Source organism: Lepidochelys kempii, chromosome 8, assembly GCF_965140265.1.
Source record: "Lepidochelys kempii isolate rLepKem1 chromosome 8, rLepKem1.hap2, whole genome shotgun sequence".
Classification (NCBI taxonomy): Eukaryota; Metazoa; Chordata; order Testudines; family Cheloniidae; genus Lepidochelys; species Lepidochelys kempii.
The window spans coordinates 42,400,361-42,416,096 of NC_133263.1; the positions used below are offsets into that span (position 1 = coordinate 42,400,361).

The window sequence follows — 15,736 nt, forward strand, 5'->3', positions numbered from 1 at the left end:
TGAACCGAACCTGGATCTTCTGGGTCGCAGTCCAGTGCTTTAACCACAACACCCTAGTGTCAATGATCAAAGCTCCTTGCCTTCCCAAAGCCCCGAGTCACCACATGCCTTCATTCTTCCAGGCTCAAGAACTGTTGCGCAGTCTGACTGTAATGCCCTTGGAGGCAGGTGGACAGAAGAGCCATCGAGAGCTTGCCGCTATCTTTCAGCAGGAAAGGGCCAAAAATGACCCTGAGATGCAGAAGTTGTACTCTCTACAAGTGAAAGGGGCCCTGGCTCAAGGAGTCTGACAGGCAGAGCATTCCCAGCTAGCTGGGGAGATAAGACTTCAAATGAAACCCAAATCCCTCACGAAACAGGAAAGTTGTTAACATACTCCCCAACCAGCCAGGCACTGAGACTGCCCAGCTAGAGCAGCTGTCTTCAGCTCAAGGCTGCCGGCTCGAATGAAGCTACTGGCCTGAGCCCTCATAAACCAATGTGTTCTACCAAGGTCTACAAGAATTCTTTGATGGGGGTCAATAAACATGTGGACAAGGGGGATTCAGTGTATAGAGTGTACTTAGATTTTCAGAAAGCCTTTGACAAGATCCCTCACCAAAGGCCTTTAAGCAAGGTAAGCTGTCATGGGATAACAGGGAAAGTCCTCTTATGGATTGGTAGCTGGTTAAAAGTTAGGAATAAATGGTCAGTTTTCAGAAAGGAGAGAGGTAAATAGGGGGGTTCCCCAGGAGTCTGTACTGGGTCCGTCCTATTCAACATATTCATAAATGATCTGGAAAAAGAGGTAAACAGTGAGGTGGCAAAATTTGCAGATGATACAAAACTAGCAAAACTGTGAATTGCTACAAAAGGATCTCTCAAAACTGGGTGACTGGGCAACAAAATGGCAGATGAAATTCAATGTTGATAAATGCAAAGTAATGCACACTGGAAAACAATCTCAACTATACATATAAAACGATGGAGTCTAAATTAGCTGTTACCACTCAAGAAAGAGATCTTGGAGTCATTGTGGATAGTTCTCTGAAAATATCCACTCAATGCAGCGGCAGTCAAAAATGTGAACAGAATATTGGGAATCATTAAGATATAGATAATAAGGCAGAAAATATCATATTGCCTCTCTATAAATCCATGGTACGCCCACATCTTGAATACTGCATGCAGATGTGGTCGCCACATCTCAAAAAAAGATATATTGGAATTGGAAAAGGTTCAGAAAAGGGGTATGGATTAGGGGTATGGAATGTATGAGAAGAGATTAATAAGACTGGGACTTTTCTGCTTGGAAAAGAGATGATTAAGGGGGGATATGATAGAGATCTATAAAATCATGACTGAGGTGGAGAAATTAAATAAGGAAATGTTATTTACTCTCTCATAACACAAGAACTAGGGTCACCAAATGAAATAGGCAGCAGGTTTAAAACAAACAAAAGGAAGTATTTTTTCACACAATGCACAGTCAACCTGTGGAACTCTTTGCCAGAGGATGTTGTGAAGGCCAAGACTATAACAGGGTTCAAAAAGAACTAGATAAATTCATGGAGGATAGGTCTGTCAATGGCTTTTAGCCAGGATGGTCAGGGATGGTGTCCCTAGCTCTGTTTGCCAGAAGCTGGGAATGGGTGACAGGGACTGGATCACTCGATGATTACCTGCTCTGTTCATTCGCTCTGGGGCACCTGGAACTGGCCACTGTCAGAAGACAGGATACTGGGCTAGATGGACCTTTGGTCTGACCCAATATGACAGTTCTTATGTTCCAAGGCCGCTCAGAGCTTTGAGAAGTTTCCTCTTCTGTGAGCCTCTCCACCCCACACTTCATGCAGCTCAGGAAAAACTGCAGAGACTCAGCAGAAGCCACTTGCCAGCCCAGAGGTGAGAGGCTCCACACCTGCTAATAATTTACACAGGCACTATTGAATAAGGGGTACAGCTGTGCTGCCTAAAGAGTTAAAGCAACAGAATGCAAAGACATGTGTGCAGCTCCGGAGGGGACCGGGGGGGACACAGACACTGACAGACATACTGGGGGAGGACTGGGGGCTGAGGCAGGGTAATTGGACATAACATGGGGAGGGTCAAGACTCCGAAGAGGCAGGAGTGTTCCCGACTTCTCTCCAGCTAGAAGCTTGTAACCCAGGAGTGCAATTTGGCGCAGATGGCCTCTCCATTTCAACTGAAGAGGAAATCACACTGTTGGATCCGAGGGGGCAGTGCTGACTGAGCAACAAAGTGACCCCAACACCAGCATGCAGTGTGATTTGCTATGCAGTCCCCAGAAGGAGGACTTGACTCCCACTAGTGCCTGATCCACTGGACCACACTGCTGCCTTCAGTTAGCAGTGTATTGACATTGCTCAGCTGCTAACAAGCTTAATTTGATGAGGCACTAACAGAAACCACTGTCAGAAGCCCCCCCTCCCCCTGCCCAAAGTCAGACAGCCCCCCACTGCTCACACACTCAGACAGTTACTCCCCACCACCACGGTGCTTCAAAAGCCCCGAGATTCATACTCAGGCCTTGTCTACACTCAAAACGCTGTAACTGCGCCGCTGTAGTGCAGTAAAGACATTACCTACGCCCTGATGGGAGGGCTTCTCCCACTGATGTAGGTAATCCACCTCTCCAAGACAGTGGGAGAATTCTCCCATTAACGGCTGTGCCCGGGGTTATTTTGGTTTAACTGCATTGCTCAGGGGCCGTGGATTTTCACATCCGAGCGATGTAGTTATACCGACCCAATTTACTAGTGTAGAACAGGCCTAAGTGGGGAACAAGGTAACCTATCTGCTTACCCTGGCATCTAGAGCTCAAGACTACCTGAAAGGGCTTTTCATAGTACCCATAACAGGCACATATTACTGGTTACCCTTCTTCTTTGTTCCCCAAGATGGTCAGTAAATGCTGGTTTTGTTTAAGTTAAGCAGAATCAGTGAGAAGTGCCTGCCTGCCTTCCCTTCTGGAGGGAGACCAATGCTCTGTGGCCTCCAGCTGGGGAGACAGGCCATGGTCGGGCCCTGTGCATGGGGTGAAGCATGGGCAAAGCTTGAAGCAGCTGTGTTGCAGAGGACTGGTGGCTGCCATCAGGCACAAAAGACCAACCCAGGGAGAATAAGTGAAGAAAACCTGAGGGGCAAAACAATTCCAGCTGGACACATGGGCTCCTTGCCCTGGATATTAGAAGCTTGAGGTGGATGGAACTACATAACTTACCAAAGGGAATGCTGAAGAAGGGGCTGCACAGAGCCTTTGCAGCAGTGGCTCTTTTTGCTTGGTCGCCGTGAAGCATGCTAGAAGACAAAGGGAGATGTTAAGTTTTTGCACACAGCAGCCCCACAGTAAAGGCAGTGATGAGATCTGCATTTCAAGTGAGGCTAGAACCTCACATACAAACCCCACAGCATGTCTTCCCCCTTACAACACTCACACACTTTGGATTTCTGTGCATTTTCTTTTGTCCATAGAGTGAGAATTTAGGTGTTACAAGCCCCTTAAAGGGCTTCTTACAGGAATGTTTGGTGAGTAACTTTTCCAGACTCCTCTACCAAAATTGAGTTTGGAAAGTGACACTTAGATTTTAGCACAGGCCCACGCTGATGAGTGGTTTCATTTATATAATCAGTTATAACCATTTCTAGCTACAGGTCCATGATCGAATATTCTCCTACAGATGCAGCCCTATGGCTGCTCCAGAGTCTACCCTTTCACAGTGAGATGGCTGGTCTCTGAAAAGCCTCTGCATATTCCCATTTATGGGATGGCAGGCGACTGTGCCACGGTGACCTAGAACCTCCTTGGAAAGCTGTGATCATTGGGGCTCACAACACTGGATGCTCAGGGACAAACTTCCATCCCCTCTCCCAGCCTCCATATTTATGTCCTCTTCCCCATGGGAGTTCTGACTCCCCTGCTGCTAGTGGGGGAAGCTCTGAGCAGCAGCTAAGTGACATGACTGGAGCTCTATTGCAGCCCACCAGGTGGTCAAGTCAGTTTCTTTGCTGCTAGAGTTATTCATTTACTCTGCTGTTACTTGGGAAATATCTGAGCAGCAGCAGCGCTGAGCCCTCTCCTCTACTGACTTAGGATATGCAGATGCTCCTATTTGGACCTTACTGACATCACAGGGGGAAGGCATTTTTCCAAACATGTTTCATCTACTGGCTTAAAGAAATGCTGCCAAAGCCTCATCACCATCAATATTTTTATACCAGTTCCCCATCATCCCACTTCCTGGATGGCAACAATGGGAGTGCTAGTATAGGCAGGCCACCAATGTTCTCTGCACTCACTTGTGCAGCCCTGCTCACACAGTAGTTAGAATACAAGGAGTCAGGCACTCCTGGAGCTGCACTGCCAGCACAACAGGGGGAAAGTTTCAGGAGAGCAGGTAGCCTAGGCGAGCACTGCAAGGCTCCTCGGTATCTGAATGCAAGACAAACCCTTACAAGAAGAACAGTACTGCTTGGATCAGCATACATGTGCCTCAGAGTAACATGTAACACATTTGCTATTTGCAATATACCTCTTGATAAGGTCTCTGAGGTGATAGGCTGGGATGGCTGAATTTACCACACCTTCACTGGCAAAAATGTGATCAATGATGGCAGAACTGTTTGTCTGGAAAGCAAAGGCAGCCAGGGTTAGAAGAAAAATAAAATCCTGGGGTGAACATTCACCAAAACACTGGAGACTGAGGAGGCATTTCCTATGGGTAGAGGCCTACCAAATTCATGGTCCATTTTGGTCAATTTCATGGTTAGAGGGTTTTAAAATTGGTCAATTTCACAATTTCAGAAGTTTATATCTGAAATTTCTTGTTGTTGTAACCATGGGGGTCCCGACCTAAAAGGGGATCGGGAGGGTAGGGGGGGTGGGGAGGGGTTGTCGCAAAGCTGTTGTAGGAAGGTCATAGGATTGCCACCCTCACTTCTGTGCTACCTGCAGAGCTGGGCTTTGAAGGCAGCAGCCCCAGGGGTTCCTGCAGCAGGAGGAGGCTCCCAAAAGTGGAGGCAAGTCTGATCTCCCTGTGCTAGTGGGAGCACCCCAGCCAGGGGCTACTAGAGGCTAGCACTGGCCAGTCGCGGATTAAAGCATGGGTCCTGGCCAATTTGGGCACCATGAGCCAAAGGGAGGGGGGCAAGCACCAGCACGCTGAGCCACGGGGGGTGGAAGCCCCGAGTCCAGCTACACGGCTGCTGCAGCACAGAAGTGAGGGTGTACCACACACACTTCTGTGCTGCCTTTGGAGGTAGGTCTGATCTCCCCACTGAGAGAAGCTGTGCAGGGGAAGGACCAAGTCCTGTCCCTTCCCAGGCCAGCCTGGACTAGCAGTTAGGAGCCTCCAGCTGGGACGCTTCCAGTGGCACGGGGAGATCAGATTTCACAGGGAAGGGCTTATTTCACCATCTGTGACACATTTTTCAGTTCTTTACTGGGAGTCTTTCTGACTGATGCCTACTGCCAAGAGAGGAGCTGGAAATAAAAGTGACCATTTCAGAGCAGAAATGTGGAGTCAGTCAGACATGCCTTGCAGCCCTCTCCCATCCTCAGCACACTTCTAGAGTTAATAAACAGCCCTACATTGTGAGAGTCGCACTAAAAGCCAGAGGAAGTTACTGCTTTGTCACCATGCCACTGAACTAGTTGGCAGAAACTTAACTGATCTATTTCATTTTCCATTCTGGTGTTACACCAAAGCTGGCAGTCTTACAAACAGAGCTAAGATGTAGGCTAAGTATACACTACTGAGTTTTGTCGACAAAAGTGATGCCACTCTAATTAAGCTGCTGTTGCATATCCAGACTATGCTCCTTGTGTCAGTGGAGCGCATCCACACTAGCAGCTCTTGCATTGACACAGAGCAGCGCACTGTGGGTAGCTATCCCTCTGTGCAACTGGCTGCAGGGTGCTTTGGGAAGGGTTTGCAATGCCTCCTGGGGTAGGTACAGCATCATATGATGCAGGTTCCTTGGGCATCCTACTAGATTGGCAGCCGCTTTTCAACTGAAATGTGTCTGTGGGTAGGGGGGCAGTGTGTGACAGGGTGTGTAAGTTCAGACAGCTGCCGGAAGCAACCAGTCCTGATGCAGGGGGACATCCCCGACATCAGCCCTCGTCTCCCTCCCTGGCTCTTCACAGCAGTCTCTTTCTCTCACATGCACGCACACACACGCCCCTGCCTCTGTGTGTAGTGTGGGAGACAGCAGCATTCTATGTTAATAATTTTCTCTTTGTTGCAGGCATGCTCAGCTGTCAGAACTTCCTGTAGTTTTGAAAAGGGAGGGGTGCATGCCTGTACAGCAGTTGAGTTCAAAATAGTGAACAGAGCAGTCACAGCGGGCATTGTGGGATACTGGGGGAAGCTAGTTCGGGTGATATAATGAACAGCAGCATCTACACTGACGCTTTGTTGCTTTAAGTTTGCCACAAAAAGCTCTCTGCCTTTCGTCCAAGTGGTTTGGTTTTGTCACCAAAACTGAAGAGTTTTGTTGCCAAAAGTGGCATTGCAGTGTGTACACCTTTGCTGTTTAGTTGCCAAAAGCTGCCTTTTGGCAACAAAATTCTGCAGTTTAGACAAGACCCTAGGCTTCCAACACAGTCCTGGAGCCTCAGCATTTCACCCGTCCCACAGTGCGAATTCAGGTCCCAAAAAGACATCCCCATCCTGTGGACAGGTGCAATTTTAGTGCTCCAGAACAGCAACTCCCAAGAAGGCTGAAGAAAGAACTAAAGGGACGGTTCCAGTGCATTTTCTGGGCATTGGGAATAGCATCATATAAGCAGGATAAAACAAGGAAACACAAGCTCCTCCAGCATGAACAATGACCCCTGGATTTGGGGATCCAAAGAGCAGTTTTTTCTCACCTTCCATTCCTGAGATTGGACAGTATGTTTCAGTTTCATTCCTGAGAACATTTCCAGTAAAACAATTCCTAGACTCCACAGATCTACAGCAGAGGTACATTCTGTTTCACTCTGGAGCCCCGCCTGAGCCAGGCAGTTCTGCAGCTCTGCCTCTGGAGCCCGATAGCCGTCTGTCTGAATGTATTTCACATCCTAAGGAAAATCAAACATATGCTATAGAACCAGGATTCAGTCAATTCCCCAATCACTCGCCCCTGCCCCTTTATACCAGCTTCCAGATTCCTTTCCAGAAAGGCAGCTTAACAAAAACTTGCTAAATCTCCAGGTGTTAAACAGCCAGCCAAGTTTAGAAAGTTCAGTCTGTTTTGGTAGCCCAGCCAGCAGTTTGGTGAGACACTTGAAAAGAGAACCACCTCTCAGTAAGAAAACTAGTGGCTCATTTTCACATGAATGATTTCTATTGGAGATGAAAGTGAAAGGCAGAGCACCAATATCAATGCAAACAGTGTCATCCTAGACCAGCTCAATGACCATCTGAACAGGTATCAAGTCTCTTGCCAGGGAGAATTCTAGATGCTTCAGAGTAAGGTGTCAAGTCCGCATAATGCTCCTCCAAAAGCTAATAGAAAAGCACAGGGAGGACTTCTGGGCCTAGCTCACGATCAGCTTAAGTCATAGAGCAGAGAGGATTGATAAAGACTTCTGTTCAAATACTAGGATTTAGCTTTAAAATATTAAACAGACATCTGTAATATGCAGGCAGGGAACTTAAATATACTTTCCCCCCACCTCTCCTCTTCCCCGCAGTCAGAAAAATCTGTAGCAATCAATTCCCGCTCAGCAGCGAAAGCTCCACTTTTTGCTACTGAAGAGAAAGTAAAATGCCTATAGGCTACCTGTTCAAAGAAAAGAGAGGTAGCAGCAGAGGAAATAAACTAAATACCTCCTTGCTTTTATAGGGCTGCTCAGGAGCATCGTTTTAGAGGCAAGCCAGGGCATTACAGCAGAAGAGAGGAGTTTGAAACTAAATTCTCCAGGCAAAGCGTGGAGCCAGCCAACCTTACCAGGAACCCATTCAAAGAGAATTCATTTCAATTCAACTAGTTGACTGTACATCTCTTGCAGATTTATTCTCACAAAGTGCCTTGTAAACTTCAAACTGACATATGAGCTGTATAAAAGGATCTCTTCACCCACCACTAAGTGCAGACAGGTTTGAAGCAAAACACAGCCGAGGTTTAACCACCCAACTAAACAGCATCTTAGGGCAGAAAGAGAACAGTGGCTAGCTAAAACCAAGAGGACATAGGACAAATATAATCCCCAAATCTGGAATTTAGCCACCCCTGCCATCGGGAAGAGCCAAGATTGCTGGTAACCACAAGTGGTCAAGACCTCATTTTACCAGAGAACCTCTCCAAAAGACGAGCACCCCCTAGCTTTAAGTGATAGAAAGAGATATTTTTATTTAAAAGAGGAGAATCTTGTCAAAAAGGCCCAAGAGTCAGAAGTGAGGAAATTAAAAATCACAGACAAGCAGTCCTAGTGGTCACAGAAGGCATTTACGCACATAAACAACGGTGGAAAGAGGACAAGCCAGCTTCAGTCTGTTTCCATGGCAAGACTTAAGGTTATTCAGGTCAGCCTGGATGGCTCCCAAAACCAGGAAATCCAGCTCAACAGAAAGGCCCAAATACAAGAAGCGAATTAAGATGGTTAAGAGGGAATTAGCACAGCAAACAGACAAGGACAGGAAAACCTCAACACATTCTGCTAGGCAGAGTAACAAGTCACTAGCACAGCATGGGACACAGCCACAGGTCCCGAAAGCACTTCAGAGCAGATTGGCCATGCCGCTAACTAAAATATGCTCATTAAAATCAGCTACTGTACCAGAGAGCTCAAAGGTAGCAAATCAAATGGATGACCTTGGCAATCACAGACCAGTGAGCCTTGCTTTCAGTATCAGGCCAAGTGGTTGAAATAGCTGAATCATAGAACATCTAGATGAACAGGATACAACAGGGACAAACCAGCACCACTTCTGAAAAAGAATATCATGCCCGTCTTGTCTACTTCAATTCTTAGTGGGTGTCAGCCACACCGTGGATGAATGAGAACCAGCTGACAGGCGATCTGGACTTCAAAACCCCTCTGATAGACCCCTCAGAGGAGGCTATTAAGGAAGCTAAGTAGTCCTGGATGAAAGGTAAATTAGTGTCATATGTTAACAGTGAGGTGTTCTACAGCTTCTTAGGAGGACTAGTGCTGTTTAACACATGAATGGTCCAGAAAAGGGGCTGCCCAGGAAGAGGACAAGATTTACAGATGACAGCATGGTTTAAGTTAGCTGAGACACGTAAAGCCTGAAGCACCAAACAGGGTCTAACAGAGCTGGCTGAATGGAGGCTGCATGGTTGCAGATGAGTCAGTGTTGATAAATGCATAGTAGTGCACATCAGGATAAATAATCTGAACTGCCCATACACTGGGGGCAGGGGTGGGCGGGCTCCGTATTAACGCTAGTCATATGGAAAAGGAACCAGGGCATCCTTGCAGAGAGCTCAATGAAAATCTGCTCTATGTGAAGCGGCAGTCAAAAGATCAAACAGAACACAAGGATTCATTAATAGCATCACCCTATCTTGGAAGGAACATAGCAGAAAGAGGTCAAAAGATGGGTGAAAACTGAGTGACAGTGAGATTTTCATAGGAGAGACTGAAAAGATGAAGGTTGTTAAGGAAGAGGTGAATAAGAAGGGACATAGGTAATGGTCGTCACAGGCACAAACTTTCGTTGGTGCCAGTGGGTGCTTGCACCCCCCCGCCCCAGCCCTGCCCCGACTCCACCCCCTCACTGCCCTTATTAGGCCCCTCCCCAAATCCACACTCCAGCCCCGCCTCTTCCCCCAGCGCACCGCATTCCTCCTCCTCCCGCCTCCTTCCCAGCACTTGCCACGCGAAACAGCTGTTTTACAGTGCAAGCGCTGGGAGAGAGGGGGAGAAGCAGGACGCAGCGGCGCGCTCAGGGGAGGAGGCAGAGCGGAGGCGAGCTGGGGCGGGGAGCTGCCGGGGAGTGCAGCACATGCACCAATTTTTCCCCGGGGGTGCTCCAGCCCTGGAACACCCACAGAGTCAGTGCCTATAATGAATGCTAGAGGAGAGCCTGTATATTTGTGCGCTCATTTACCCTCTTGCACAATACAAGAACAAGGGACTGTCAGTGAAACTGAAAAGCAACACACTTAAAAAGGGCATTTAAACCCAATGTTTAATCACCCTGAGGAATATACAGCCACGAGGTATCAAAAGACTAAGATCAAGAGAAGGATTAGACATTTACATGGATAATGGGAACATCTGCATTCTGTTAGACGAGATACAAGCTCATGTTCCAGGGCATAGGCCAGGCACTAGCTATCTGGGCTTAGGAAGAAACTGACCCTAGGGACCGACTACTTCCTAGCTGCACCTTCCTCTGAAGCATCTGGTTATCGGTCACAATATGGACCACTGGTCCGACTGGGTCTGCAATCCCTACATTCCTACTGAACTGGACCATTGGCCCAGTAATGATCCACAGAGACGGGTAACCCCTAAAGAGTCACCGTCCCCTCAATGTTCCCAGCCAAGCAAATCCACATAGCTGCAGAGAGTTGGCAGGAGCACAGCACAGTGACGTGAAACAGAATTAAGCGCTCCTATAAACAGCGTTCCAAACCTGATTCCCCTCTTTGAAGCTAAGCCCAAAGTCAATGAGTTTAAAGCACTCCTCCTCTGCGCTCCAAAGGATGTTGCGTGGCTTGAGGTCTGCATGAACATAGCCTTTGTGGTGAAGGAAAGACAGGGCCTCTAGCACATCACGGGCACAGTGCTGGATCATCCACATGGAGCAGCCCTGATGGCTGGAGTAGAGAAGCAGCTCTGACACGCTGATGTCCAGCAGCTCCAGCAGGAGGCAGCGAGAAGGGCCATTCGCAGAGAAGTGGTTGGTGAACACACCGTACAGCGTCACTGGAATCAGACAAGGGCAAAGCTGGTGAATTCAAAGTGACTCCGAGTTGTGCATCATACCCGTTCCGCTTCCCTTTAGATCAGTGAGGGAGCGTACAGAGGCTGAAAGCATAGAACGTGCGTCAGAGCGCGTCCCATTGTAAGTTCCAAATCCCAACACAGTTAGAATGGCGCTGTCTGTGAGAGGGCTCTCTGCAGCTGTCTGGAATGGGTTACTGGGGAGGGAAGAGTCACCTTATGGTTAAGGCACTGGACTAAGCCAGATTGCGTGACCTTGGGCAAGTCACTTAGTCTAGCCAGAGTCTCAGTTTCCCATCTGTAGAAAAGGGCCAATTATGCATTTCTCCCCCCATCATGTCCATTCCCACTGTAAGCTTTCTGGGAAAGGTTTCTCACTATGTGTCTGTGTAGCACCAGCCCTAATGGGAGCTGGGCCTCTAGGAGCTACAGTAAACAGTTAAGTCAAGAGACTCAATGACCGATTGAAGGTGTAACCTACCAGGAGCATGGTTACTCAAACGCAGCCTCATTGCAGAGAAGCCTGCAAGCCTGGGGAAGCGGGGGGGCACCATGCCTAGTGGGCAGAGGAATGGCCGGTAAAGAAGGGGCTGGGGCAGTCCCCCAGCCTGTCTGAGGAGAGGCTTGGGTGGCTAGGCAGCATGCCCAGGAGAGAAGGCCTCCAAGCAGCAGGGGAACACAACAAGAGCAGGAAAGGGTGGGGGGGGGGCCCAAAGAGCAGAAGCAGACCCTGAGGCAGACATATTCCAGTGAAGCACCTAGCTAAGACATTCCATATTCTCCCAGTTGTACTGCCCACATGTGCAACTGCGGGAGGTGCTGCTGGGATGAGGTGCGACTCTGCATGGGGCTGTGGGGGAAGAGAGGGAGAGGCCCTCTTCCGCACACATGGTTCCACACCGCCCCAACCTTGTCATTCCCACACTGGAGCACGACCCTGTGGGCTCCAAGCACGTGGCTGAATGTGCAGGAGACGCAGGGATGGGCTCAGGGCGCCACAGACCAACAGCTTTTCATTCTACTCACAAGGATCAGGCTCCCCTCCATGCTCCACAGTGTTTGAGCACCTCCCGCCCTGGGCAAGTGGCTTGGTGGTGGATCCCTAGAGCTGTCATGCAGACTTGGATTACCATCCTTTTAATTCAAACCTGCTTTGCAGCACAGCTCCCGCCTGGTCTGAGGGCAGCTCAGCTGGACCTGGAAAACCCCCAGTACAAACAGTCCTCTGATGCCTGCCTCTCCCCACACAGGACACCTGCCCTGCCATGGCTGGGAGGGGAAGAGGGAATGGGCTGGTTTGGGAGTATACAGAGCCAGCCTGCTAACCCTTTTCTTGCTACAGTTGCACTTTGGACTCCAAGCAAGGAGCCAGCAGATTATTCAAAACTCCTACTGGTTCTACCAATGGTTGGATGCACACTTCAGCACTCTTCCCTTCCCCCACCCAGCACAGGGAGGCAGGGCATAGCAGCCTGCAGCAGCCATATAGGTGGCACCTAGTGTCAGGGCAGACCCTCCTCCACATCAATCTGCCAGATGCTGCAGGAAGAAAAGCCGTAGAACACAGGAGGGTACGAAGTGCCCACCAGCTCCAGCTCCCACCCTGGCCCAAAGCACAGCCCGCCCACATGGAGAGCTGGGGCCAGTAACTGGAGGTTGTGGGGTGGCCTGTCCTTGGTCTGACCTGATTACCACTGCTGCAGTGGCGGAGTTGTGCAGAGGGAGTTCCCATGCCTAGTGCTGCAGGGAGCTGGTCGGTAGCCCTAGGGGGTGACCCTGGCACAGTTCCTCAGGCTGCCATGGGGAGCGCATATATCCAGTTCCCAAGGAAGGGGTCCCAGCCCATTTCCAATGTTGCAGTGGGGGCCCCAACAGGATGTCGCTGGGGCAGGGATGGTGGAGTCTCCATCCTGGCTCAGGAGAGTTTCGGTTATAGATGTTGCTGGGAGAGAGGGGCTATGGGCCCCTAACACAGTCTGCGGGAGGTCCCAGTTACCAGCACTGTGGAGGGGGATGGGAAGCATGGCCAGGCCAGGGGTGAGGGGGAGCCAGGGTCCCTGTCATTGCTGTCGAGGGGTCCTGGCTCTTGATGCTGCAGTTGGGGTATGTCTCGGCTTGGTGAGAGATCCCAGGGAATGGAGGGGGTCTGGGTTACTTGTGTTGCTATAGTGGGGGAGATCTCTGTCCCAGAGCAGTAGGGTCCTGGCTCCTGATACTGCAGTGAAGGATCAAAGACCGGAGGGGGACGGGACCGGGGGGGGAGGGGGGGACACGACGGACGGACGACTCTTGGTTGCCCATTTTGCAGTGGGGGAGTGGCAGTCTCTATCTTGGGGAGGTCCCAGTCCATGTAGGGGGTCCCAGTTACCTCATGATGCAGTAAGAGGGGTTCTGTTCCAATTACTGACATTATAGCTGGAGATAGAGCGCCGCTGGCCTGGCAGTACGGGGTTGTGAGCTGGTGAGGGAGGCGGTCCTAGTTACCAATGCTGTTGAAGGGTCATAGTCCCTGATGTTATGGGGAGGGGGCCAGGCTTGGTGGGGGTACTGGCCCTGTCACCGATACGGTGGTGTGGGTTCCAGCCCAGTTGGACTGGCCCAGTTACTGATGTTGCAGCATGTGGAGAGAAGGATGTGCTGTGGTGGTGCAGGGGGAAGGGCAGGGCTGGCAGGGGCCAGGTCCCCATCACTGATGCCGTGGGGTGGGCAGAGAGAGGGGAGCCAGGGCTAGCAGGGGCCAGGGTCCCCATTACATGCTGTGGGCAGTGGGGGCAGGAAGACGGGGACCAGGGCTGGCATAGGCCAGGGTCCCCATTACTGATGCTGTGGAGGGGCAGGGAGAGGGGGGCCAGGGTCCCGGTTACTGATGCAATGGGGATGCAGGAAGAGGGGGGCCAGGGCTGAAACGGTCCCCGTTACTACTGTTGTGGAGTGGGGTTGGTGGATCCCGGTTACTGATGCTGTGGTAGGCCTGTGGGGTTCGGGTCCACAAAGCAGCAGGTACCCCAGTTACTGATATTGCAGTCGGGACAGGGGGTTCTGTCCTGGAGGGTGGGGTACCACAGTTAGCAGTGTTCTGGGGGGATTGGCATGCAGGGGTCCTGAATCCTGATCACTGATGTTGTGGGGGAGGAAAAGGGGGTCCTGTCCCAGCCCTGTCCTGGTTACTGGGGGTGGAAGTAGTGGGCCCAAGAGAGTTTTAGCCCAGGGGACTAGCAGGGTTTCTGATTACCAATTCTGCATAGGGTCCCAGCTGGAGGTACTGGGGGATGGGTCTGAGCCCAGTAACTGAAGTTGTGGGGATGGAAGTATGGGGGGTGTGGGTGGGGTGCTGGCCAGGAGGTCAATGGTAGAATCCTGGATGTTGTGGGGATTAGGAGAAGTGGTCCTATCCGGTCCCAGTTACTGGGGTGGGGGAGTATAAGGGCGGGGTCCAGGTTGTGGGATGCAGGGAGGGACCTGGTTACAAATGTTGCAGGAGAGTCCAGGGATGCGGGAGGCCCCAGCTGGTCCTGGTTGCCATGAGTGGGGTCCCGGTCTGAGGAGGTCCTGGTTATCCATGTTGCGTGGGGGATCCTGGTTACGGATGTTGTGGAAAGGGTCATGATCAGGGAGGCCTGGCTTGTAGGGAGTGCTGGGGGTCCTGATTACTGATGTGTGTATGTGGGGGGGGGGGCTGGCCTGGGAGAGGAATGCCGGGGTCCTGGTTACCTGTGCTGCATGGGGGTCCTGTTCCAATCCCAGTTACTCAGGGGTCATGGCCAGAGAGTTCAGGGTGAACCTGGTTACTGGTGTTGCTGGGGGAGTGTGGGGCTTGTCTCAGCAAAACCCGTTACTGATGTTGAGGGGGTGGGCGGGAAGGTCCCGTTACCGATGTTGCAGTGGGGGGGTAGGTTGGGGGGATCCCGTTACCGATGCTGCGGTGGGGGGGGTCCTCTTATGGATCTTGCAGTGGGGGGAGTAGGATGGGGGATCCCGTTACCGATGCTGCAGTGGGGGGAGTAGGATGGGGGATCCCGTTACCGATGCTGTGGGAGGTAGTGGGGTAGGGATTCTGTTACCGATGTTGCAGGGGGTAGGATGGGGGGGTCTCGTTACCAATGTTGCAGGGGGGGATCCCGTTACCGATGCTGCAATGGATGGGGTAGGTTAGGGGGTCCCATTACCTATGTGGGGCTGTCCCGTTACCGATGTTGCAGGAGGATCCCGTTACCGATGCTGCGGTGGCGGGATCCTGTTACCAGTGCTGTGATGGACGGGGTAGGGTGGGGGGGGTCCCGTTACCGATGCTGTGGTGAGGTGTGTGTGTGTGTGTGGGGGGGTAGGGATCCCGTTTCCGATGCTGCGGTGGGGTAGGGTGGGGGGTCCCGTTTCCGATGCTGTGGTGAGGTGTGTGTGTGTGTGTGGGGGGGGGGTAGGGATCCCGTTTCCGATGCTGCGGTGGGGTAGGGTGGGGGGTCCCGTTTCCGATGCTGCGGAGGATGTGTGTGTGTGTGTGGGGGGGGAAGGATCCCGTTACCGATGCTGCGGGGGGAGGGGGGATCCCGTTACCGATGTTGCGGTGGCCCCGCAGCTGCTCCAGCGCGGCGCGCTCCTTGCCGAAGCCGTACTCCGGGGCGCTGCGGGCGGCAGGCCCGGGCCGCGCCGGAGGCACAAACTCCTTGACGGCGCCGAGCGGGGCGCGCGGGTCCCCGCAGCAGCGCACGCGGAAGACGGAGGCGGAGGCGCCGCTGCCGAGCTGGGCCTGCACCTGCCACAGGCGGCCCAGCGCCTCCAGCAGCGGGACCCCGGCCATCGCCTCAGCGCCCGCCGGGAACGAGCCGGAACTCC

At 51.6% G+C, this 15,736-nt stretch overlaps 1 protein-coding gene across 3 annotated transcripts in view; it reads right to left on the reverse strand.

Annotated features, from left to right (window-relative positions):
• UHMK1 (U2AF homology motif kinase 1) overlaps positions 1-15,736 on the reverse strand; it is a 37,752-nt gene extending 22,016 nt beyond the window's left edge. For all 3 annotated transcript variants that reach the window (XM_073356226.1, XM_073356227.1, XM_073356224.1), the window contains exons 1-5: positions 15,458-15,736; positions 10,596-10,888; positions 6,875-7,066; positions 4,533-4,627; positions 3,224-3,300 (exon numbers count right to left, since the gene is read on the reverse strand). In XM_073356226.1, the coding sequence (XP_073212327.1) occupies positions 3,224-3,300; positions 4,533-4,627; positions 6,875-7,066; positions 10,596-10,888; positions 15,458-15,701 (901 nt within the window). In that variant the 5' untranslated portion in view covers positions 15,702-15,736. The remainder of the gene's footprint in view (positions 1-3,223; positions 3,301-4,532; positions 4,628-6,874; positions 7,067-10,595; positions 10,889-15,457) is intronic.